At 37.2% G+C, this 26,506-nt stretch overlaps 2 protein-coding genes and 1 long non-coding RNA gene across 3 annotated transcripts; 1 reads left to right on the forward strand and 2 right to left on the reverse strand.

The window, feature by feature from the left end:
• Positions 1–1,576: 1,576 nt before the first annotated feature.
• Positions 1,577–3,774, reverse strand: LOC136812220 (uncharacterized). The gene is made up of 4 exons (XM_067068699.1): positions 3,670–3,774; positions 2,735–2,969; positions 1,707–2,398; positions 1,577–1,609 (listed from the first exon to the last, which is right to left on the reverse strand). The coding sequence occupies exons 2-4, from the start codon at positions 2,829–2,831 to the stop codon at positions 1,577–1,579; spliced, it is 822 nt and encodes a 273-aa protein (XP_066924800.1). The 5' UTR covers positions 2,832–2,969; positions 3,670–3,774.
• A 4,324-nt stretch (positions 3,775–8,098) lies between these two features.
• On the reverse strand, positions 8,099–11,776 carry LOC136812233 (uncharacterized). Its single transcript, XR_010847332.1, has 5 exons — positions 11,713–11,776; positions 11,568–11,676; positions 9,076–9,112; positions 8,798–8,857; positions 8,099–8,143 (listed from the first exon to the last, which is right to left on the reverse strand). It is a non-coding gene; the product is annotated as an uncharacterized lncRNA (long non-coding RNA).
• Positions 11,777–21,501: 9,725 nt separating this feature from the next.
• On the forward strand, positions 21,502–26,051 carry LOC136812221 (uncharacterized). Its single transcript, XM_067068700.1, has 3 exons — positions 21,502–22,705; positions 22,999–23,091; positions 25,927–26,051. The coding sequence occupies exons 1-3, from the start codon at positions 21,502–21,504 to the stop codon at positions 26,049–26,051; spliced, it is 1,422 nt and encodes a 473-aa protein (XP_066924801.1).
• Positions 26,052–26,506: the final 455 nt, after the last annotated feature.

Genomic DNA, 26,506 nt, shown 5'->3' on the forward strand with positions numbered 1-26,506 from the left:
TGCTAGACGACTAAATTAAAGAAAATGTAGGGTAGGATAAAGGAAAGTGTAGGTTAGTTTACAACTAATATTATCACGTAACGATATCATATTATCATATAACGCCTATATTACATTCACGATAAACTCCAATTTAGGGTTTGCTTTAATCCGTTAAACTTTCACGAATTTTTGTCATTTTCGCGAAATTAAAACTCGAAAAAACGCGTCAGATTGCTAACTCGCGAAACTAAATCAACGACGACTTTTATAAAGAGATAACCAGCTATGTTTCAATTTGAGACATGTTATAAAGTGGCTAATTCTGAGAAGAAGTCTTACACCAACGTTTGAAAGTTACTTTAATTTCGCGTGTTCTATATCTAAAAATGAAAAAAGCTGGTTATCGCTCTAAAATCGCATTTTTCAGTCTGAAGTCTCCATTTATGGCAAAGAAATGTTTATTTTCAGCTGCTTTCAGGCTCATTCGCGAAATTAAATCCATGCAACATTTTTCAAAACTCTACAACTCGCGAATTTAAATCCGATTGAATTCGTGATATTTTTAGCTCGCAAAATTTAATTTCGCGAAATTTGATCCAATTCAAGTGTCATTCTGCTTGTCTTCTACGTTCTCGGTGTCATTCTGCTTGTCTTCTACGTTCTCGGTGTCATTCTGCTTTTCTTCTATATCTTTGCTGACTGAGGGTGGTGAAAGAATTCTTGCTTCATTTCCACTTCGCCATAAACATTCCAGTGTCTCAAGGAGCGCAATCCGGTTGACGAAGGTTGACCCTCCAGCCTCCGCAGCCAGCATTGAGAGGTTTTTACATATCGTATCTGCTTTTCTGTACCTAAAATCAAATGAGCAATTACTTTTGAAATAGATTTTATCGAAGTTCTGAGCGACCATAATGACAACTATTTTCACAACAATGTAAATCCCACACAACAATTACGTATAGTGCATTCACTCTCTCTAACCATAGACATATTATGTTCATATGTCTATGCTCTAACTTGGATAATGTCTTTTTACAAACATCCAATTTCCATTGTTTTCGATAGTTGAAGGAAAAGAATTCCACTTCAAAGTCATTAACGATTAAGTTAGAGTGAATGCACTATACATATTGCTGTGGGACTTTTGATATTTTTTCGAGACAACATTTTAATGATTGAACACGTTAAGCACATCAATTTTCTGTTTGAAAAAACCCTAAACGCGCTCGAAGAAGGAATAGAAGAGTGCATTGCTGACAGCATGTCTCCTTTCATTTATACCTTTCGAAGTTGTTCAGGGCTTTCAATGGTCGAGGTGATGACGTTTCAATGGTAATGTTGGCTGGTTGCTTGAATGTTTGAGTAAAGATACGTTGGGTTTTTTGATAATACTCCTTTGACCAGCGATAATCGCAGAGACTTGGATCAAAAAGGGGAACACATCCTGCCAATGATCGCGAATAAAAAATGTGCCTGCACGGGAGCTTCATAGAGTTATAAAAAGGGCAATCACATGTTCCAGTTGTACTGTTGCGTTCGGATGTTTTTGAAATTTTTGCCAGCTCATCAGACACGAACTTTCCGGCATAGGACGTTAAATGAAGATGAATACTTTCAATGTTTCGGTCTTTTGGTAGAAATAGTCTGGTCTTTTGAAATTCGCTCGCGACTTTCGCATCTCTCTCAATGCGTAATGCACTAAGTACAACAAAAAAGCCACGCACGAATTCCTCTAGACTGGAATGATTGTTCAAAACAGTTTTTAGTTTACTGTTAAAACTTTCGAGGCGATTGTTTGTGGAATTCAAAAAATCACCCGCTTTTGCTTTGAAGCATTTAACCCATTCTTTTCGAATGGGTTTCGAATCTTTTTGATAGCAGTCTATCAATTCTTTAGACTGCAACAATTCAAAGTCTTTTTCAGACTTTTCAAAGTCAAGTTCATTATGAGCGTAGCACATCTGCTCAAATAAACGTTTGGCTTCCTCTTTGATGGGCGCGGTAAGTGAGAGGGCAGCCAGTTCACGTTTGAAGCTTTTCAAAGCGTGGAATAGGCAGATCAGTATTGGCACTCCAAGCAACTCGGCGATTCGATTCCGTTCGTTAATATCTTTATCTGCCATGACGACACGGAGTTTATCTTTAGAGGATGGATTTTTCTCCGCAAACGTTTTAATTAACCATGCGAGACTTTCTTTTGTTTCGTTGACTAACAGAGCTACACCTACCACCTCACTCTGACCAAGAGAATCCTCCACTAAAAAAATGTAGGCAGGTATTCGGAGCTCGTTAACCTTGTATGTTGCGTCGATGAAAAGGATTTTCGGAAAGTTTTCAAAATTCATCTTCATCGGTTGGTCTTGGAAGAAAAGACCCATGAAGTTTTGGCCATCTTGGTTAACGCTGACTGAACAACCTTTAAAAGACAAATATATCGAGTTTATTCCCTACAGAAAGATTGTAGTATAAAGTGTCCTAGTTAGAAAAAAATATCATTATTAAGGAGTTGGGACACAAAGGGACACAATGATTTTGAAGTCTTGCGATCCATTGCACATACATATTGTATAATGCCATGCCATAATACCATGCCTAGGACATTAAAACAAGATTAATTGAAAAAAATCGTGTCATTTTTCCGGGACAAAAAAAAATGAGATGAACGAGCTTCTAATTCGTTCTAGATCTAGAAAAATATAACAGTTTAAAATTGATACCATTCAGTCCTTATTAAAGGGTTTACAACACATACCAAACTCGTTCATCAAAATGTCTACGACCCTTTGTAAATCGTTTCTGGTCTCATCCACGTTCTTACTCAATCTGCTAAGATTATGCACATCCCTCATAGTGACAACTTTTCCAGATTCCTGTTCCAACGTAACCCTTACAATCTTTTTGTTCGCCTTTTGTTTCAGAAAATCGATACCATTAGCTCTATGTGGAGCTGAGAGCTTACGTTGCTGAGGATAATGCCTAAATAGATTCTAGATAAAAAATAAATCGTTATCAACAGTGACGTCTGTCTAGATTCATTGGTAGACTAAAACTTCTAAACACATTTACACATTTCACAACGGTATTTTTTAACCCTTTCAACACACAATAGTTTTGAAAATGTTGAAGAATTTCCATGCCTTTTTTTTACTCGAAACTTTAAAATGATCTAAAATTTTGTAGCCTGCTCTCTTATCATTAGCATTTGGTTTATGACCCTTTAAATCAATTCATAGAAAGGTGGGACCCTATTCTAAGACTTGGTATTTTGGCTGTTCAAGAAGCGAAAACGCGTCCCATGGAGCTGGGGTTAACATTTCTCAGCACCCTGTTATGTTATATTGAAAAGTTCTACACCGCGTTGGAAAGATATTTTCGAGGAGAATGATATAAAATAAATATTTATCTTTTCCACGAGGTATTACTTTTACTCATATCTTTTTTTCTTCATGAGCAATTAACCAAAATGTGCGGAATGCCAATTTTTTTAAACGAAGTTTAAAATCTCCAGCGATGTACAGCATAAGTAAGTGGATGCTGGGAAAATGATTGCCGACATGGTTTTGAGCATGCATCCAAAAAGCCATTATTACTTGTGATTAAAAGCGTAAGCACTCACCAATGTCTAATTGAATTAATTCCTTGATGGATTTCTAGGTGACGGGTAAGAAGTGAAAATGGAATACTTACTCTGTTAACTTCGTGGTTATGCTCTAGGTGAAGTTTCTTTACTACCAATGACTGTGCTTCTCCATCAAGACCAAGATGGATTTTGACTGGGCACCCTTTTCTGAAAGAGCTATAAAAATAAACAATCTGATATTTTATATCTAAAAAAAGTTGTAAAATTCCCAAACATTGGGATTACAATTGTGGGATATCACAAGTTTCCAACGATGGACTTAAATATAATAATATAACGGAAAGATAAGAGAGTTTTCTATTTGTAATTCGCATCGTTTTTCTATAGAATTGTCACGGGATTCGCTGGCAAATGCGCGACAACTTTTAAGAATAATGTTTTTTTTCTGCTTTTCTTAATCTGAAATTCTATTATTTGTACAAATATTGCATCAAACTTGAAAACACAAGTTATTAACAAGTTTTCAATTCTGTCAAACTTGAAAAACACGCATTTTTGTAGGAGTAATGCACAAATGTGCGGTGTGTGGCTAAAGAAATTGTCCCGCAAACCAAACTGTCTGCCAACCAGCCTAATGACTCTAACAAACAATAGTTTGATACGAAGGAGCGAAGTTAACCAAAAAGGGATTACTAAAACTTTTAAATTTTTTGCCTTCATAGCTCACGAAAATGATTTCAAATACATTAAACTTTCGACAGAAAAAAGATGCATTCTTTATAGTACACTAAGAGATGCAGATAGACAAAACTATAATGCCAATGCTAGTAAAAAAATAATATTACATGCAAATATTAAAGATAAAAAAGTAGACAAAATGCAGGATATCTGTGAATGAAGGATATCTGTGAAACAAATGTCCAGCATTTATGTTCTACTTTTCCCTTTCAAGAAAATTATACAGTAGAGCCTCTAAAGCTTCAACTTCACTTTGTCAAATGTCTCTCCATAACTCAAACTGTTTTTCTGGCAGAAAAGCTCTGCACAATACTTTATGATATCGGTCAATATTTTACAGTATTGCCCTTATAAACAGTTAGTATAGGGTTAGTACAGTACAGTACAGTACAGTGCTGTATAGTATGGTATTGTATAGTACAGTGTCCAGTATAGTGCTGTAAAGTATAGTATTAGTATAGTGTTGTTTTATATAGTATATTATCGGCGATCCAAAAAATATCAGCAATCTGATTGGTTGAAAAGAGTACAATATTTCTTGTATTTTACATGAAAAAATATAAATTGACGAAAAGATGTTGTAGCATTGTAGCGGTAGCAGCAATCTAACATCACTTTGCTACAAAAGTGTCCTGCACTTTTTCCAACACAAAAAGTGCATTTTTTGGGTCACTGATAAACCAGTTTATCAGACGCAAGCTGGTACAATACAGAAATACTCTACTCGTTCAGAATTTTTTTGCATATTTTCTTCCCTAAAGGCTGGGAAAATATCATGCAAAAAAATCTCGGAACTCATAAAATATTTTTTGTATTGTACTCTCGGGTACCTAATAAACGGGAGGTTTGGAACAAGCGGGGTGGGTGGAAATTTTTTGAAAAGGAGGCTAACAAAGAAGAATTAGGGCAAAAATGGGAACTTTCAAAAACATTTTCCAAAAAATTATTAAATGGGGGTGGGGGTTGAAATTGACCAGTGGGGGGACGCTTATTAGGTTCCCGAGAGTACTCGCAACTGTCTGATAACTATTACGTATTGGTATGGTATGGTATTATATAGTTTAGTATAGTGTTGTATGGTTTAGTGCTGTATAGTAAATTGTTGTAGCTTAGTATTGTATACCCTTAGTACAAACCGTAATATATTAACAGTATAGTGTTGTATACCTTATCGGGGAAAAAAATGTCGGGGGAAGGTGACGAAAATTTTGAGGGGGTGACGAAATTTTCCCCCGACGAATTAAACCCCCGATATTTTAACACCCGACCAAAACTTTAACCCGATCTTTTTATCCCCGACCAAAACTTTTACCCAAAATTTTGTACTCCAACCAAAAATTAAATCCGAATTTCTACACCCTGAATTAGAGAAATTAGTGCTTTAAACGTCGAATTACAAGATCTTTTTTCGAGCTAGTGAGGGAAACTAATTCATTTGGACAATTTAGTCGGGTGAAAGTGACTAAATTGTAAATTTGGTTGGGGAAAAGTGACAAATCTGAAATTTTGGTCGGGGGAAAGTGACGAAAATGCCTCTAAGTGACGAAATTTTCCCCCGACGAATTAAAAACCCCACTAAATAAACCCCCGACATTTTTTTCCCCGATAAGGTATATGATAGTATTATCATGTAACATGTATATAACCATGTAAACAGTATGTAACAATGTAACCTGTATGTAACCATGTAAGCTGTATGTAGCCATGTAACATGTAACCTATAACCATGTAATCTCTGTAACCATGTAACCTGCAAGCATAACCTACGAGACAATGCGCTACTTTCAAAATCAACTTTCATTTTTAGGAAAAACTGAATTTTGGATTTATATTCTAGCCACAAAGGCAACCAAGAAAGTTTCCACCACCTAGGTAGGATTTTTTCTATGATATGGATATTTCAATTTCCACCCATTTCCAAAGAAAAACCCTGTTGTGGCAATAGCCCCTCTTAAATGCTGGCCCTCTCTTCGGAATTAAATAACGAAAAGACTTTGCAAAAGCCCCTTACAACAAGTTTTTCAATATATGGTTGGCTGGAACATCATATTAGCTGCAACATAAAATCAGATAATTCATTATTTGAAGTTTATACCTTGTATTTCGTTGACCTTTACTTTTGGAGTCACGCTTCCCTCCTTCAATACACTTAAAAGTTATTTCAGTGTATTTCAGTGCTTCATTGAAGTTCTTCTTTTTGGATATCTTTTGCGAATTCAAAGCACTTTGATACGTTCTGGAAGAAGCGGTATACATCTCTGTCATATGTTCCTCTTTGAACAGATTCAACTTCGTATGAAGTTCTTCATACGAAGAAAAGGTTTCCCCAATTACAAATTCGTGCATTTTTTTATCTATTCATGCTGAAATTGAAAATCAAAAAGAAATTATCACAATAAAAAAATACTCAAGCATTATATTTGGACAAGCTAGGATATTTTTTACTGATCGGGTTTTCATGTGCTGAACTGTCTTATTTGTTGTTCATTTCACGCATACAAGGAAATGGCGGATCATTTTCCTTTAAAAATACAAAGAATCGACCCATAATTTTCCTTTAAAATACAAGGAATTGAATGGTTATTTTCCTTCAAAAATACAAAGAAATGGCAGATCATTTTTCTTCAACAATACAAGGAAATGATAGTACATTTTCCTTCCAAACTACAAAGAATTGATCGATCATTTTCCTTCAAAAATACCAAGAAATGATGGATCATTTTCCTCAAAAAATACAAAGAATAAATTGGTCATTTTCCTTCAAAAATACGAAGAATTGACCGATAATTTTCATTCAAAAATACAAATTGACAGCCCTTTCATTGTGTAGAGAGCATAGATTGAAATATTTCTTTATAATTTCCGGGGGTAATAATGGGCATGCAAATTTTCCAGGGACACTTAATAATCTGAAAATTTCCAGGGGTGGAAGCCTGACTTTGATTCGTCCACCCAACCTTCTTTTAATATTGGATATAAATATTTCCTAGGGGTCTACCGTCTGGTTAAACCTTCCAGGGTGCAGTAGACAAAGTTTACTTTGTTCACCCCAGTTTTTAAGGTACAAAGCGGTTTTTTTCAAGGGAGTTTAGTTAATTTTACATATTTTTCCAGGGGGTTATTATATATGTTATTTTTGAAGAAAAAGATTTATCCCTAAAAAGTTCCTCCACCCGCTGTATGGATAAAAAAGGAATTAAGAGAATTTCCTCGAGAAATACAAGATGTTGTTTGGATAAGAATATCAATCATTATTTATGATGAAATTTTCGTTGAGAATCACCGAATCACAAGAAATTGGGTTACTTAGTCAATGACCACCCTTCGATTTTATCGGTGATCGAATACTCACTCGACTTCAATTTATGGCATTTTCTTCGACTAATTTCGATTCGTTCAATCACTTTGATTACCTTTCAATGACTGTCGACTACTTTCGATCATATCGAATACCTTCGATCATATCGAATACCTTCGATCATATTGAATACCTTCGATTGTATCGAGTACCTTTGATCATCGCACCGGGGTCATTACGTGTGTTCGTGAGTTCTGTATATCGGAAATTTAACTTAGATTATCGGGGTTGGCGTCTTCTTTTATTGGGCGGGAGATTGGGATGATATCAATTTTCCGTTCGTACACACGGGGCAGGACTGGGGGTGGTACAGTTGGGTTTTTCTTTCTAACCAATTCAGATGGAGAAATGGCGGCACCACCACACCAACAAAGGACTAACTACTGGGTGGGGTCATATAATTGATGGACACAACCTGACAACAGACAACACGACACGAACTTGTTGTTATTTCCCCAGTTTCCCTTCAATGTCGAACCGATTTCCTAAAAGAAAGAGACAAGAGACTCAAACTTTCAAACCAATACAAATCGTTGGCGGTGAGGGCGGTGGAGAGACGGGTGGGAAATGAGAGATAGCCATCAAACGTCAAAAAACTTACCACTCTGCGTTTACGCCTTTACGAAGTTGACGAACGTTTACACTGATATACAGTTTGTGTTATTATAAACAAAACACACTCTCACGAATGTAATCCTGCCCAACCTCGTTCCCCCAGCGTATTGGCTTTTTCTATGAAGGGGACAAGGTTCTGAGTGGCTACTTGGGTTGGCGGATGAGGGGTATGAGGGGCGGACCCTTAGAGAGACCAAATTTAAGTGAAAAAGTGACCTTTAGAGAGACTTTTTTTGAAAATTTTCTTCGATTTTCAAAAAATTTCCTACCCTTAGAGAGACTTTTTGCAATTTATCTTGTCAAGGTTAAAAAATTTTCCTAAAACTCGTGCTAATTTTCCGACCCTTAGAGAGACTACTTTGAAATTTTCTGATTTTTGTAACCCTTAGAGAGACTTTGGAAGGTTAAAAAACCGACCCTTATCGTCCGCACATACCCAGCACCCATTTTTGCCTAAGTACCCCCCCCCCCAGGGACTAAGTTGAATTCCGCCCAAATTCTCTTGTCAAATATAACAACCTTACCTTGCCTTGTAACCAATCGGACACGTTCTCCTATAATAATCTTCATTCATTAATTGAATTCTGAAAAAGAAAAAATCCTTAACAAGAAGACGATTGATCATGTTCTCTATATCCTGCCCTAACAAACATAAGAATTTAACACCCATTGTTTAGGGTCCCGTCGTGTATATACCATTAAATGCCTTTGGTTCTTCTTAACTTTATTCGCCCCAAGTGTTACTCGCTTTTTTGAAAACGTGTGGTCAGATTTTAAATATAATGGATAAAGAGAAGATTACCTGTTTATTTGATTTGTATCCGCACTTTGTTGGCGTTCTTTATAAAGAAAAAGAAAGGTCTATATATTCAAATCCACCAATGTTCAACCCTTTCAAACAAATGAATAGTTAAGTAAGTCTGTGGTTGGTGGTTAAACTACTTTTATTTTCGACCCACTTAAATACAGACTCAGACCTGTCGGATATTTGAAAACCAGAATGCTTGGTTATCGAAGTAGTCAAAGTAATCAATAACAGTCGAATCACTCGAACGGTTGAGTCTTCGAAGGGTTGTTAAGAAAGTGTGATCGAAGACTCACAAATATTTTGAAATTTTGGTCCTCAAAATTCGATTAGTAATCGATAAGTGGTCGTTCGATTATCGAATTTATTGATTAGTACCGTCTGGTAAACTGCACTGCCAACGTTTCATATTCAAGCCTTTTTCAGAACATGTCATGTCATGGGGGCCCAAGGAATTTATGGAAACTTGAAAACCTGCCCCTGAAATCACTTGAAATACACTAAATAAACCAGAATATATGGCTAAAATTGGGAAGTTATGAGCTTTTCTGCCCCTGGGATTGAAATTTCAGCAAAATCTGCCCCTGCCCTCCAAAATTTACTACTTTCTGCCCTCGAGATCTCGATGATTTCTGCCATACTCTGCAAACTGGCATTCAAGGGGCACATTCAAATCACCACTGAGAAAGACCACAACTTCAGTTTGTATCCACCGCCATATCGGCCATTAACACAGTGACTTATATACAATTTCATAAGACCAGGCCCTCCCAATCAATACATACAAATCGATATCTTTTTTCCAATCGATAACCAATCAATGAATTGGCGATTGGATATCGATTGATCGATTAGTTATTGATTGGCTTGTAAATGATCCTTGCTATCGATTGACTCTTGATTGATCGTTTGGTTATCATTGGTTTACTGTGTAAGAGCTGATTAAAAATCGACAATGGCCAATCGATGTTGATTATCAATCAATGATCAATCGACTGACAATCGCTGAATCCTGCTGAATCGATCAGAAAATTACCAATCATTGATCATCAATTGATCAAGATTTAAATAGGCTTGACCAGGCGATGTCAATCGAACTGTTCGATGATCGAACTAATATCGAACTAATCGAACTTAATCGAACGATTACTGTTCGATTACCGAACCAAATCGAACAGTAATCAAGCCAAGAAATTTCGGTAAAGTTCGATTAAGTTCGATTGATGTACGATCATGCTCGGGTAAGTTATGGCATGTCTCAAAAACTGAAAATTACCATAATTTTTAGATCGCATTAGTCGACAGAAAATGACCAAACAAATGACTGAACGTGAAGGGTACTATGATGTAGTTTCTAACCTGATGTGTAACCTAATTGTTTTTTCGCTGATTTTCGCGAAAAACCGCAAAAACTGATTATTACGTAATAATCGATGACGTCATCAAAACTAAAAATTGAATTTCTCAAGAATGGTTTATCTATTTGTCTTCAAACTTTCACCAAAGATGTATCTTAACAAAGTCGATCATTTGAAAAAAAAATCTTTTCGAAATTTTGATGATGTCAGCAGAAATTAGTAAAAAACGAAAAATCCTATTTTCTACTGACGTCATCAAAATTTCGAAAAATTTTTTTTTTCAAATGATCGACTTTATTAAGATACATCTTTGGTGAAAGTTTTAAGACAATTAGATAAACCATTCTTGAGAAATTCAATTTTTAGTTTTGATGACGTCATCGATTATTACGTAATAATCAGTTTTTGCGATTTTTCGCGAAAATCAGCGAAAAAACAATTAGGTTACACATCAGGTTAGAAACTACATGATAGTACCCTTTAAGTTCAGTCATTTGTTTGGTCATTTTCTGTCGACTAATGCGATCTAAAAATTATGGTAATTTTAAGACATGCCATAACTTACCCGAGTGATTCGATGTTAGTTCGATGAGTTCTATCGTAGTTCGATAGAGTTTGATTTTCTTTTCGACTGCCTTTAGCTTTCCGCTCTCCGTCTACACCCCTACAACGTTGACCATTACTTGGCCGTTGCTTGATTTAGAATGAATAGGTTCGATTGCAGTTCGACAAGGTTCAATCATCGATCGAACATTTATCGAACTACTCGAGTCATCGAACAACATCGAACAGTATTTTTAATCGAACTAATTGAACTAATCAAGATATTTTTGCGGTAAAGTTCGATTACTGTTCGATTATTTATCGTAATCGAACAGCTATCGTTCGATTAAGTTCGATTGAGTTTGATGATTCGATTACGAAAATCGGTTCGATAAAGTTCGGTTGACATTGCCTGGGCTTGATTACCTATCAATTATCGGAATCAATCGATATTTAATCCATGATGCATGGATTGGTTATCAATTGGTCATCGATTGAAAATTATCGATTGTATCGAGTATCGAGTGGGAGGGCCTGGAGAAGAACATGATGATGATTGAATTGCAATCAATCATTATCTAACCTTACCTAACAAATGCCTTGTTGAGTTTGACAAACCCATGAAAAGTTGTGGCATCAGTGTGTTATCCAAATATCAATCTTTATCAAGTTACAACAAGCCAAATCATACTCATCCCTGAATCATACTGTACAAGCCAAATCATACTCATACCTGAATCATACTGTGCTGTGTGTTTTTAGCTCCTCTTTGACCTATCCAGTCCTATCCATCTCGCCATGTGAGTACAAGCTAGCTAGGTCTTTCTTCATCTTTTTTTAAAACTTTTGACTTTTCGGGGGTTCGAACCCACTCCTGAAAAAATGACATCACCACTAGACCAACGCTCTCTCCATCGCGCCACGAGCACTGGTCACATTTCAGATTTTTGATATATTTATGATTCGACCTGACGTGCGTCTAACAACAGCTATATAGAACGGATCTACGTACGTCAGGCTAAAAATAATCTGACGTGCGTGTAACCACTTCGTTACATATATGCTCCTTTTTGGGCGATTCTGTTTTTGTACCATTTTGAGTATGTCAAAGGTCTCATTTCTGCTAGTTCGCTTAGTGACTATAACTTAAACTCTGTAGGTAGATTTATTGATGATTTGTGTGCCTTAAATGACAGAGATGAGTTTCATAATTGCTACAAACAGATTTACCCTAAAGAATTAGATCTCAAAGTTGAGCACCATGCATCGTTTTTAGATTTAGATAGCACCGTTGAAAACAATATTTTTAGATATAAACTTTTTGATAAGAGAGATGTCTTTCCCTTCTTCATTGTAAGGATGCCACATGCCGAACAGTAACATCCCATCGTGCATTTTTTATACACCATTTCAGAAATTTTTCGGATAGCACGTAGCACACTCATGTTTGAAGATCTGACTCCTAGAGTCACTGAGCTTTTCATTCGAATGCGAAACCAGCTTGGGAGGGAGCTTCAAATGCTTTCTTGAAGAAGCAAGTTGTCAAATATTTTTCGAGGTTTCTTGACTGTTTTATGAAATATGGGAATACCATTGAAGAATTTTTACATATTTTCAAATTGTGAAATTGTTTTTTTGTGTTTTGTGTTTTTTGTTTATTCTTTTGTTTATTTTTTTATCATATCTAAGGAATTAGCATTAGCATAGGAGTTACCTTATCGGGGAAAACTTCGTTCGGGGAAAATTTTCGTTGGTGAAAGTTTTCGTCGGGGAAAAATTCGTCACTTGCTGGTAGTCGATAAACGCATTAAGGGCGGGGAAAATATTCGTCACTTGTCCAAAATTTCGTCACTTTTCCCCGACGAAGTTTTCCCGATAAGGTATTCATTTCCTACTTTCCTTTTCCCCGTGCGGTCGTCCCGAACGTCCCGACGCCGAACAGGGTTCTTGTCCAACTTTTGATTCTGTATTTTTAAATTTTTGTGTGAGAGGTTGTTTGCGAAAAATGGTTTTTCACCTGTAGAGTATGTGGGATTGTTATTACAGTGTTCTTATTGTATTTTGTTGTAGTGTCTGTTTATTGTTTATTATTAATTTGGAAGCTGCTGGTTGGTTTCTTTTTCTGTTATGTTTCCCGAAGGTGACTGAGTGTGGGACCTTAAACACGTGGAAAGTCACTATGCCAGTCACAAGTCTGGGACTTCGGGTTTGTCTTGTGTGTATGCATGTTCTTTGATATATTTGTGTATTGGTTTTGTGTTTGTCCCCATTTTGTATGTATTCTGATGAGCTTGTATTAATGATTGTACGGCAGTGTGTTTGTCAGAAATCTTTGCAATTCATCGTTTCTCTAATATTACTTTTCCTCTATCATCTTCATTTGGATTAGGTTTTTCTTTCACATACCACTATTTATATTACCTTTGACTTTTTGCTAAATTTCCCTCTGTTTCGGAATGATTTATAAATTAGAAAATTAAAAAATCCCAAAAAAATCGTAAATATACATAATTAACGAAAATATTCATTACTTTTTTCGTTTTTATCACTTTGAGTTATTGATATAACAATACTTTTCTTTTTCTACAATGACAGATATATTCCAAAGATACATTGGTTTCGTTCTTTTATCGAGGAAATCGTTATAGGGATCGAAAACCGTGTTTTTGAGCTACATGAGGAAAGTAAACTTTTTCCTGATGAAGCAGTGATGAAAATTTTGGATAGCTTGTGTGTGTCTGTATATGATATCTCGGCTAATCTGAAAAGATCAAACCCCAATGAAAAATTGATAGAATTTGAGTACGAAACGATTCTATTCTCACTGCTCAACATTCGAAAGTACTATCGAAATTTCAACTTCCCTGTACCCCTTTTGGAAAATTAAATTGTATATAGTGTAAAAATATTCTTTTGTTTGGTTTGACTTCTGCGTTTTAGTAGAGGTCTCTATTACCTTGTGTTTGCCCAGGTTTAAGCGGTAAACAAAACTTAGCACTTATTTTTAACAAGGGTTAGTGAAAAAACTGGCCTACCTTTGTGGGCTCGTCATATGGCCTACTATGTTCACTACATGGGAACCCACTTACGATTTTTACTGAACTCGAAAGTCACCACCCTCACCTACGGATAGGCCCCGTAACGGAGTGTTGTCTCTCCACAAAGCTCGCCAGTCGGCCATAATTTATAATTTTGAAAAACGAAAATATTTTAGACTTTTTTTACTAGGGTCAAGTAAATTTATGGAATTTTTAAAATTTTTAAAAGCACCACCACACAATTCTTCATGTATGTAATGCGAAGATTCTTTCTGAGTTTAGCAAAATATTTCAATATGGAAGTGTTAGTTGACTTCCAGGCTATAGCCTTTCTAATTGAATACAAAAAATCAAAAAATTAACGAAAGAAAATATTTTTGCGAACGACAACTGGCGTCTTTCCCTTCCCTTCTCTTCTTTTCTATTTCCGTTGAGAATGTTATTTGGACGTTGAAACAACGCTGTGTGCCAGCTGGGATACACATGAAATAACTATTGATCTTTTTGAGGGGCCAAGATTTACTAAAATAGATTTTCAGGTGTTAAACTGATAAGTTTGTTCGTTTAATCTCACGTCACTTCCCTTTTGTATACTTTTTTTTTGGCTTACTTTGGGCATCGATAATGAATGTTTAATTTAAAATTATATTTTTCTTGACAGGTTTTGTTTAATATACCAATTTAGAAACAATATGTTTACTATTCATATTTTTTGTTCATTCCACCTGTTTATACACGTGACTAGAATTGTATAAAAGCTCGTTTTTTAAAACTAATGCTTCATTATTCCGTGTTCATAAGCAAAGATGGCCGAATTAATGAATCAATTCGTTTGGGATATTGGAAACGAACACGGAATACAATACTTCACAAGAATTATAGTGGAGATGACTCGCGTTGAAACCACCGTCACAGTCACAGCGTACGTCTACTTAATGCGAAGAATGCTAGATGGCAAAGTTCTATATTTCAGCTGCATCGATCAATTTGATATCGAATTTGAGCAAGAAGTCGACGTTGTGAGCTGATTGTGAACTGGATATATAAACGGCTATTTTTATAGCCACAAATCTATTAAAAAACAATCTGTAAAATAATTATCTTTCAAAATAGAATTGTTCTCCCTCGCTCTCCCCCTTTCACAAAACGTTTTATTGAAAGCATTTTCGTACATTGGATCGAGAGTCCGTAATTCAACCCTTCAGTATGATTTTTATTGACGTAGTTCCTCGTGCATTTGTGCGGTTTGTGTACTCTAAAGTACCTGTTATCACAAGGTAATGCTAAAAATCTCTGAAAATTTATTTGTCTCGTTTTTCTCATAGTTCATTCAAAGAGAAAATGAACACAATTTTTTATAAGCAATCTCTGGCATTGCTGAGAAGTTAAAAATCTAGTTTCTTGCTTAAAGCTTTTGAAGGAAAAAATCAAATTTTTAAAAAGTTTTGATTGTAGCTAAAAATACCTCAATTTAGCCGTTAAAACACACTTTGATACCAGCTAATCAAAAAATATCAACTTTTTGTAAAAATTTTGAATTTATTTCTTATGAATGATTACTTAACCTCGTTGCCTTTTTGAGCCATTTCGAGGCCTGGGATCGAATTATAAAATTCCCAAAATACCTCAAAAGTCCCAAAATTTCAAGAAATCCCAATAAAACCCCAAAAAATTCAAAAAATTCAAATAAATCCCAACGAATCCTAAAAGTCCTACCAATCCCTGAAAATCCCAAAAAAAACTCAAAAATCTTTCGCTCTTGTTTGTATACATGTTTTTTGAAGTGATTTACCTCTCAGGTGTAATTTGCTTTAATGAATGATAAATATTACAAAAATTCCAACTTCTTTCAACTTGTGGGTTTTATCTTATTCACAACAACTGAGATCCACCCCTGGGTTTTGTTCTTCTATATGACTGCTCAGTAATAGAAAAATCATTAAATGATCGTTCTAAAAGTAATCACTCATACGACTTTTAAATTCAGATTTTTTAGAAAATTATCTTAAAAGGTTGCTGGGAGCACGAGTTTTGATGCTTTGATAAATTTAGAATCTGTTTCCGTTTTTGGAAAAAATGGTATCCGTTAAGAATATCTATAATAGGTTTGGCAACCGAAAAGTCACTAAAAAGCTGTAGAGTATAAGAAAGATTTTCGTATTTATGCATATTCACCGGTGGGCTGAGGATAAAGCGCGCCCCCCCCCCCCCACTATAAAAAAGTTGGAATATTAAAGGGACTCCTGGGTCTCAGAAGATCCTTGTGCTATCGAAACGTATCTGCCTACTAAAAACAGTAGAATTATAACCCAGTATCGTTGCTGGATACTATCGTATCTTTGTAGTTGCGGTGGAAATATGGGAGGTATAAATCGTGGTGATGGGAAATGTTGAGGTTGTGGGGGTTGGCGTAGTTCAATTTGGTAGAGTGGGGAGAAAATGTGGGGAAAAAGTTGATCTCTTATGTGATGGAGAGAACGTGAATTATAGGGGTACAATTGTGGTCGCTGGCCTAAATAAAAAGAAGAAGACAACAAAATAACGTTGATAAAACGTTAATTACCCATGAATTCCAAAAAATGCTAAGTTTCAATGGGGAACAAATATTTTTTCTTCGGATTTTTTAAAAATTGTGCCCAAATAGGTGAGCTATTTAAAATTTTTGGAAAATCTTTCTGATTCAGTATACCTGAAATTATAGCTGTTTTTGTTTGAAAATTTCTGTTGAAAAAGGTCCTGATATACACTTTTTCTTTTATAAGGAACACCTTTATAAGGAACTTGAGGCTGGAAAAAGCTCTAAAAATAAGGAATTCTTAAGGAACTAACCAGGCTGAAATAAAATTTCAAACCTAAGAAACAGGAAACAGTAAGAAACTTTCTATTTTAAATTGATAGAATTAGCGAAACACTAAAAAAACACAAGAAATCTTTTAAAATTGTTGCACGTAAAACAAAAATTAGAAATAAAGTCTGTTGCAAAATGAGGAAGATAAGGAACAAATTAAGGAATATTCTTAAAGAGTAAGTTCTTATAAAAAAACGTGCATGGAAAACAGAAGTTGTCTCGATAGGGTACATCTATAGCTGAGCTTTCTTAACCTACATTGATATTGGCATTTAGGGTTATGAGGTTTATGTACATACTATTCACAGGGTATTTACAATATAAAAACAAAAGAAATCTTAAAAAAAAACAGCACTTGATATTTACTGATATTTATTAAGTTCATCTTCAAAGTATAGGTTTATGTCGTTTATGCTATATTCGTGCGGATTGTGATCATTTTCATTTGTCTTGCTTTTATTTATAAAGTCTATTATCTTTAGGAGCGTGTGTCTTTGTTGTTGTGTATGTGGTGTATGTTGGTCGATTTTGTATTGGATAGAGTTGGGGAAGTGGTGTCAATTGGTACAATGGAAGTTGTAATTGGTCTACAATGCGTTGAACTTGATCTTGGTTCATTTTTGTATTATTTACCTAAAGAGAGAAAATTTTTGCGAAATTCAATTTCATGGTTTTGTGTGCGTAGGGTGTGCCTATCGTGAAATTGAATTCAGCGAATCACACTAAGCTCTAATTATTTTGAAGAACAAACCCCTTATTTTGAAGTTTTAATGATTGATTCAATTTTAGACCGAACATGCTCTCAACCGAGAATTTAAATTCTGTCTCATTTTTAAGTGCATGATGTCCAAGATATGCAAATAAATATAGAAAATAACTTTTTTACAGCAAACCATCAACTTCTCCAGTCTGAACAATATCTTTAAATGACGAGTTATTGAGAAATTTTACTATTCCCTATTCCTAGGTCGAATAGGGTGTGAGTCTGTTTTGGTGGACCGAAACATCCTCACACCGAACTCTCGTCAAATAAATAGAATAAAAACCTGGGTAACCCAGTCCCTCGTAAATAATATTAAATAATATCAATCTATCACATTTCCATTAACGTTTTCTTTGCAACGCGAGATTGCAAAATCTATCAAGAGTGACATTTTCATTTTCAATAATCAAATCAACCAACGACTTAACGGAGCGCCCTCTCCTTGTATATATGTCATCATTGAACGTGAGCTTTTTCACATTTCTGTGAACATTCATGCGAATAACATGTGCCAAGTAACTACGTTGCTGATTTCTAATAAAAACACTAACATCTTTCGTACCACATATTTCATGTAAACGAACATTGTTCAATACCATACGAAAATCATTCTCCTTTTCGTTAACATGCTTCATACCATTACGAACCATACGCCTCAAAAACATGCGATAGGTATATGTGAAGAAAAGAATTATGCTGAAGGATGGGGTTCTCACTCTCTTTTCAAAATAACAACCAGTAAAATTTTGTTGAGGCTCGGCTGCTAGCCAGTGGAACGATCTTCGACGTCAAGGGGGGCGAACGAAAAAAAAAGGGGGAAGGAAAAAAAAGGGGGACGAGAAAGTTTGCACATCTATGCAAAAATGAGATAAAAATCAGCCCGTTGTCAGCTGATTTCGTGCTGATTTTTATTGTAAAATAGACTTTTGATACCCCTGTCTCAATTTTCACTGATTTTAAGATCTTTTATGAAGAAATAGCTGTTTAGCCCATATTCAAACCTTTTAATTGAAAAAATACCTTTAAAAACGTTTGTTTGGTCAGTATCTTCGCCAAGTTTTTTTTTGTTTGATAAATGAGTGCATTTAGCATTACCCCAGACTGAGAATTGAACTCAGTTGAAACTACCAAGCTAGGGTTGTTGTTGTTGTTAAAAAATGAGTGAACAAGAACAAAAAGCGTGTAGTTCAGTGAATTTCGAGAGCTAGCCCTTTTAGACATTTCTAACTTGACAAAATGGTAATCTAGCTCTGGAAAAATAGTAACCATACACGCTTTTTTAATGAGAATGATAGAGTACTTTGTACTTCCAGGGCCGAGCTTCGTTTGTTGTCATCACTAGAAAAAAGTTTAAAATTCTTCAGTTCTCGAGCCTGTGTTTATTGCTGAACCCATTGTTGACTGGTTTTCTTACATTTGGTTAGGGTCATAGAGGTGATGCAGGTGGTACACCTAATAAACTACCTAAAATTTTGGGTCTTAAAGCTGGCGGTATAATTTGAAGCTCGTTCATAGGTTCATAGCATAGTTTTTTGGATAGCTCAGAGTCTCCTCTTTGTTCACCAAATTTAATGACTATTAGTTCACTCGTTAATAAGATAAAAAAACCCGTCAATATCTCTATAATTTTGGTAGTTTTTTATCTTTAAACTCCGAATTTCGGTGAAAAGACTAATTTTTGAAATCTTTTCTATTGGATCACAAAGATAAATACTGTTCTGGCAATTTAGACCAAAAATGAGGATTTCAAGTTCAAGCCTTACAATAGGGCTTTACCCTCTTATATAGACCTTGTCGGTATATGCCGACATCGGTAGGTAAAGGGTTTAAGGGGGGAATTGTAATCTTTTAAAATTCAGATTTTGAAATTTTTGGGACCCTTTCAGAACGTAGATCGGTTTTTTGTGACCCTTATTTGCCTAAATACCCTAGCCTTTCTTGGCATTTTTAGCTACGAGTGAACTAAAAACCACCAAATTTGGTCCTGATTTACTAAATTTTGTCATCTAGCGAGTCGATGTGAAGTTTACTACCCTCAATCCCTCCATCAATCCAGTCAGGTCAGCGCAGTCTCAATATGTTCTTATTTTATCCTTATTTTCGTGTCTGATATATGTAGGTATATCAGAGTTTAGATACATCAGTTTGTTTTGATTTGTGTCTGCCCTGTTGGGCTCAGATTTCCCATTTAGCCTCTCTTTCAGACTCCCATACATATAGCAGAACAGGGTACCTGGCCAGTCCTTTTCAGTTCTTCATTTTGCTGTACTGCTGTTTTTATAATTTGCTAACTTTATCAACTACTATCATCACAATCTTACTGATTTTAATTGCTGCTAATTCTTAACTGTATCCATCAATATGTCTTCCACTGAACTGTCACCAAAGTCTACTGAATCCAGATCTGCCAGAGCTTCAAAATGCCCTGGATGTCACATTGAAAGAGTAAGACATGATTTTGGCATACCTGGACCAAATTGCTCAGGGATGTCAGCCTCACCACCGAACGTTACGCCTGAATCCAGTCCAAAAACAAGGGATTCACGGCAGCTACAACGAAGATCTGCCATTTTGGATGAGCGAAGTGGACTTCCTGCCGCCCATAGCCAAATTGATATGCTAAGGGAAGAACTATCCTTATTGGAAAACGAGGAACAAACCCTCAGACATGATATCGAGGAGGAAGAAAAAAGGTTGGCCGAAGAAATTGAAAGCAAACGACTGGCAATTCTTCGTTTGAGAGCCAGTAGACAAGCTGCACCCTCTCGAGTTTCAACCGCCCAATCTTCAAACGCCCTCCCTTCTTCATCAGCTCCACCATTAGCGCCCATATCAACCGCCCGCCAAGGAATCCCCGAACGTCTATTGGATTGGATCAAGCATTCCTTCGGATTCCCCAAACTACAACAACATCCGTCCTTCCGCACATCGTTTCGTCTGCTGTAAACCCTTCACCTTTAGTGGGAACCCAACAGAATCTCGATTTACAATCCACTCTCCATCCTCGACGTCCAGCAATCAACCAAAGCGAGATCCTGCTACGTCCAACAAGAACGAATGATCCAAGCAACTCGTGGTAAGCCTCTTCGTATAGTTGATTTTGTTTCGAGGCTACGTCCTTCAGAAGAAGAAAAAGTGTTTGCAAGTGATAATAATTGTGTTCTAAAACTTTCTCTGCAAGATACAAAACCGAAACTGTCGTCTGTTACAGTAGAACAATTTAACATAGCTAACCTTAGAATTTTTTATGAACTTTTGTTTTCAAGTAAGCTTCCCTCCATGCAGGAGATTAGGGAATACCTTGCCTACTCTGTGAAGGTTCTTGAACTGGCGACTAAATACTCGTGGCAGTCGGTGCTGCATTATGATGATGAATTTCGAGTTTTGCAGCACACATATGGCTACCCATGGAGTACTGATCATAGTCACCTACACGAAGTTCTTCTTATTCCGCGCTGGGCTGCGAAATCTACTGCGTCAGGGGCTGGGTATAACTCATCGTATAACCCCGGCGAGTCGGGCAACTTGAAATCCTTCATTGTTGCACGCCTTCCAAACGGGGAAGAAATATGCAGGTTGTACAACAGCAAAAAAGGTTGTCAAAGGTCCCCTTGTAAGTACTCCCATGTTTGCAACCGGAAAGTTGGTTCGCAGGCCTGTGGGAAGAATCACCAAGGGTGCCTTCACTCGTCTTTAGAGGTAGGTCCTCCGGGCCAATGACCTCTTTCTCCGTTGTCTTTGTCTTCATCTCCGCTTGTCCTTTCTGTTTGGGAGAGGGAACTTAGGGATGATCCAGATCGGGCCTTCATTCTCGAAGGGGTCGAGAATGGATTTCAGCTCTTGCCCTCAGATTCTTCTATCACTCCAGCGGAGATGGAGAACTATTCTTCTGCCACCGGTCCAATCTTTAAAGAGAAAGTTGACAAAGCTATCCTCAAGGAGATTGTGGCCGGTAATTATGTTGCTGTTAATTCTAAGCCATCAATTGTCAGTGCACTTGGAGCTGTTCCAAAGCCAGATTCTGATGACATTCGCATTATTCATGACTGTTCAATGCCTCCGGGCAAAGGAGTTAACTCCTACATTTCTGTTGAAAAGCAGTCCTTTCAATCCCTAAATGATGCCACCAAACTGATAGGGAAGGACTATTTTATTGCCAAAGTTGACCTTCGTCGTGCTTACAGGTCTGTTCCTGTACACCCGGCCAACCATGATGCTCTAGGGTTAAAGTGGAAGTTCACAGGAGATGATCACTTTACCTACTTTGTTGATACTCGCTTACCCTTTGGGGGCAGTAGTGCCCCCGGTATATTCCATCGCCTTACTCAATCGGTTCGCCGCATGATGTCCTGCCGTGGTTTCAAGGATGTGGTTGTCTATCTTGATGATTTTCTTGTAATCGGGAAAACCAAAGAGGAGTGTGAGGCAGCTTATATGACCTTACGTAGCCTCTTATTGGAGCTGGGATTTACAATCAGCCCCTCCAAACTAGTACCCCCTTGTCAGAAATTAGTATTCTTGGGAGTAGAGATTGATACGGTTAAGTTAACCCTTTCTCTCTCCGAAAAGAAACTTGCAGACCTCAAGGTTTTCTTGCAGTCCTTTCGATCAAAAACGAGGACTACCAAAAGACAACTCCAGCAGTTAGCCGGACGCTTAAATTGGGCCTGTAAGGTTGTCTTTGGTGGTAGGACATTTCTTCGTAGGATCCTGGACTTGATGAACACTCTGCCGAAGCAATCTGCAAAGTGTCGTCTTAGTGGGGAGTTTCTCAAGGATATTGATTGGTGGCTTCAGTTCTTGGAGGTCTTCAATGGGTTCTGTCGTTTTCATGACCCCCGCCCGGTTGTTGACCTACATACTGATGCATGCTCTACGGGTATCGGAGCTGAGTTTCAAGGAGATTGGTTCTACTCCAACCTCCTGGTTGACTACCCACCCTTTTCTGGTTCTCACATCAATTACAAGGAGGCCTTATGTGTTGTCCTTGCCCTGAAACGATGGGCTCCCCTTCTTCAGAATAAGGTGGTCCACGTTCACTGCGACAACACAGCAGCGGTAGCAATGTTGAACAAAGGTACCACTAAGGATCCAGACATGATGTCCCACCTGAGAGATGCCTTTTGGCTCTCAGCTACTTTCAACTTTAGTATCAAGGTGTTTCATGTTCCTGGTAAACTTAATGTCCTTGCGGACCACATTTCACGTCTCCACTTTCCCTGTCACCTTCAGGCCTTTGCTCAACATTTGCTCTACTGGTACGGTCCTAACTCTGTGAACCTTGCAGCATTGGGGCACATGTCCCCTTGCTCGTTTTTCTTTTTGGTGGGGCTGCTTCACTCTAGCCTCTGCTTCTCATCTGTTTTTTAGGGCGAGACATCGCGTCTTCGCTCCTGAACGATGTTTTGTTTTATCGACAGGCTACATTAGCCCCCAATACACACAAGGCCTATCGTACTCACCGTAAGACCTACCTCCGTTTTTGCTCCATGCTGGACATCTCACCCGCTCCTGTTTCTACAGTGCATCTTTGTTTGTATGCTGCCTACTTGGCTCGTTTTTTGTTGCCCCAGTCAGTTTGCGTCTACATTAGTTATGTTGGCCTACTCCACAAGGACTATGGTTTGGTTAATCCCTTGGCAGATAATTGGTTTTTGAGCTCGGTTCTCAAAGGTATCAAACGCACCAAGGGATCCCCTCCAGTGCCTAGACTTTCTATTACGACTGATATTCTTTACCGTATCCGGCAGCATTTGGAACTTTCTGACAGCAAGCACGCTTCTTTTTGGGCTATTTGCCTTGTTTCGTTTTTTGGTTTGTTTAGGAAGAGTCACCTCCTCTCTCCCATCAGGATTTTTCCCCAGCTACCTTTCTTGTCAGGTCTGACTTCACCCTGGGTCCTTCTACAGTTTACATCAGGGTCAGGTGGAGCAAGACTATGCAGCTGGGTCAACGTACTGTTACTATACCCTTGGTTGCCATGTCTTCTCCCCTTTGTCCTGTTTCGGCTGTGAACCACGCTTTTCAGTTGACCCCTGGGGCGGGACCCCAAGCTCAGGCCTTTTGTTGGAGGGACTCGTTTTATGGCTCAAATAGGATTTTCACCTACAGAGACTTCATGCTTTCTCTCCGCAACCATCTCTCCAACATTGGCTTTTCCTCGTCTCAGTACGGCTCACATTCCTTTCGGCGTGGAGGAGCCTCTTTTGCATTAGAGGCTGGGATCCCACTTGACACGATTGCAGTGATGGGTGACTGGAAATCAGATGCTATCTATCTGTACCTCCACATGCCTCTGTCGCAGCGCTTGCATGCCCAGCGCACGCTCTCAGATTTTCTCTCTTCTTAGTCTTTCATCCTGTATATATCTATTTTCTTTTACACTACACACTTGGATTTGGACCTTTTATTTTCGTAGTCTATTCCTATTTTACGTGTGCACTATTTTTCGAAGAACTGATATGATCACTGATATGCCATGTCTCTGTTCAACCCCTTTGGTTCCCCTCGGGAGGACTGTTTGTGTTTAAGTGTCTGATATATGTAGGTATATCAGAGTTTAGATACATCAGTTTGTTTTGATTTGTGTCTGCCCTGTTGGGCTCAGATTTCCCATTTAGCCTCTCTTTCAGACTCCCATACATATAGCAGAACAGGGTACCTGGCCAGTCCTTTTCAGTTCTTCATTTTGCTGTACTGCTGTTTTTATAATTTGCTCCACCAGCCCTCCCCATCAACTACATGGGGGAAAGCTTTATACGATTTACTTATAACACATATTTATCCAATATTCATATTAGGCATATTATATTCTAGTTTGGCTTTATGCTACTTCCTGTATTTAGTTCATTACATATGTTTTGCTTTTATACGTTCATTGTCATGAAATTTATTTGATTAGGTATATTCAATGTTATATGTTTGTGTTTTTTATTGTCATTTATGATTATTCTTGTCACAGTGTTTTCCTTTTATTTTCGTAGTCTATTCCTATTTTACGTGTGCACTATTTTTCGAAGAACTGATATGATCACTGATATGCCATGTCTCTGTTCAACCCCTTTGGTTCCCCTCGGGAGGACTGTTTGTGTTTAAAAGCTATTTTAGGACAATTTTTGCTTTGTATCTAATCCTAGTTTTCACAAAAAAGCAAAAAAGGCCTTCCAAATCTTGGGACTGTTCTTAACTTGTTCTTAACTTTTGGCCATTTTAAGGCCTCATTGTTCTTATAAAATCGTTCTTATATAAAAAGGAATGTTTTCCAACCTACAGCGTTATAAACTCGTGCAGCAAGATAAATGAATTTTATCCCGAAATTGTGTATTTGAACTAGTGAACATGTGTGAAAAATGCGACTGTTGACTTAACGTACAACTGACACGGGTTTGGAAAAGTATTTTTGGTTGGTAAACAGAGCAGGCACATTTTCCTGCTTTCTTACTCCCACTATGAAGGAGTGTCAATTATAAAACACTCGTTCGTAGAGATAAAATGCTATTATAAAATGGCGCGATGTGAAATCAATGGCTACAGTCAAAATGAACACTCTTCCGGAAAGCATTATCTTACAAATCTTTTCTTTTTGCGAACCGAAGGAGATTTTTGAGAGTATTTCTAAAGTTTGCACCAGATGGTATCATTTATCAAATGACCGTTCTTTGTTGTTAAGACTGAAAAGTCTATCTGCACTCGATGGAGACAAAGCTGTGTTCGACTTTGTTAGAAGACACGAAGGAGCGTGGATCGTTTCAATAGAAGTTGATAGTCGTAGATTCCTTGGTAAGCCTTGCACAAATCATGGTATTTCTTTTCTCTGCTCAAACTGTCCCAATCTCCGAAGGCTTATTTTGTGCGATACACAAGTGGATGATGTTGGACTCCAAATGATTGGAAAGTTTTGTCATTCCTTAAAACATTTGAGAATTAGAGTAAAGGAACCATGTGAGACTGGTATCAAGCTATTATTAGAAAAATGCACTAAATTACGTGAAATAATGCTCAACAAAATGGAGCTGAGAGGGATATGTTATAATACTAGGGTAACAGCTTTGTGTGTGGCACCATGTGCACGGTTTCTTCAAATTTTGTCAATCAAACGATGGAACATTGTGGACCAAGATTTAGAAAGAATCTCCGATAGTATGGATTCCTTGAGAGAACTTTGGGTGGATGGCTGTATGTACTTGACAAGCTATGGAATTTTTAAGTCAATTCCCCGTTTTAAACACTTGCATTGTTTGAACGTGGTAAACACAAGGTGCATCCAAACGGACTCAGAGCTTGCACGTCTTGCTTTAGTTTTACCTAAAGAGTTCACGCGTCTCATGTTGAGCCCAAGACCTCGACAAATCACAGATGCTGGCAAACGCAGATTTAGAGAACTCTTACCTGAATGTGATCTTCTCTCATCTTTCATCAGTTGAAGCAGATAGTTGGATTAAAAACAGTTATTTATATAACAACAAATCTACAAAAAACAACAATAATTGTGTAGTATTTTCATTTCCCTTTGTGTTTTGTGTTCTTTTGATCAGCTTAAAACGTGAGTATTAATTACTAAAATCAACGAAATATAATATACTCTTCGGTATCTAATAGACGGGGGATCTGGAATAAGCAGACACCCCCCGGCTGTGAAAAGTTATTTCAGAAACTAATTGCCAGGGGGAGGGGGGTTGGAATAAGAATGTCCCGGGTGGAAAATCACTAAATAAGGGGCCGATATACCACAATTTTAGCTAGGGCCGTAAATAGACCCGTGAACGAAAAAAAAAAAAAAAAAAACGAAAAAAATCACATTTTGTGATTATTAATATTTGTCATGATTTTTTGCCTTTTTCAAGAATTGAGACTAATTTCTTTCAATCATATAATACAG

This window comes from Clytia hemisphaerica, unplaced genomic scaffold, assembly GCF_902728285.1.
Source record: "Clytia hemisphaerica strain Z4C2 unplaced genomic scaffold, Clytia hemisphaerica genome assembly, whole genome shotgun sequence".
Taxonomy (NCBI): domain Eukaryota; kingdom Metazoa; phylum Cnidaria; class Hydrozoa; order Leptothecata; family Clytiidae; genus Clytia; species Clytia hemisphaerica.

Coding starts and splice junctions, on each gene's coding strand:
- LOC136812220 (XM_067068699.1), bottom strand. CDS start 2,831: ATGAGGGATGTGCATAATCTTAGCAGATTGAGTAAGAACGTGGATGAG. Junction 2,399..2,734: donor CATTTTGATGAACGAGTTTG/GTATGTGTTGTA, acceptor TGTCTTTTAAAG/GTTGTTCAGTCAGCGTTAAC. Junction 1,610..1,706: donor ATTCCAGTCTAGAGGAATTC/GTGCGTGGCTTT, acceptor TTCTACCAAAAG/ACCGAAACATTGAAAGTATT.
- LOC136812221 (XM_067068700.1), top strand. CDS start 21,502: ATGGAGAACTATTCTTCTGCCACCGGTCCAATCTTTAAAGAGAAAGTT. Junction 22,706..22,998: donor GGTAGCAATGTTGAACAAAG/GTACCACTAAGG, acceptor TCTGTTTTTTAG/GGCGAGACATCGCGTCTTCG. Junction 23,092..25,926: donor CAAGGCCTATCGTACTCACC/GTAAGACCTACC, acceptor GTCTTGCTTTAG/TTTTACCTAAAGAGTTCACG.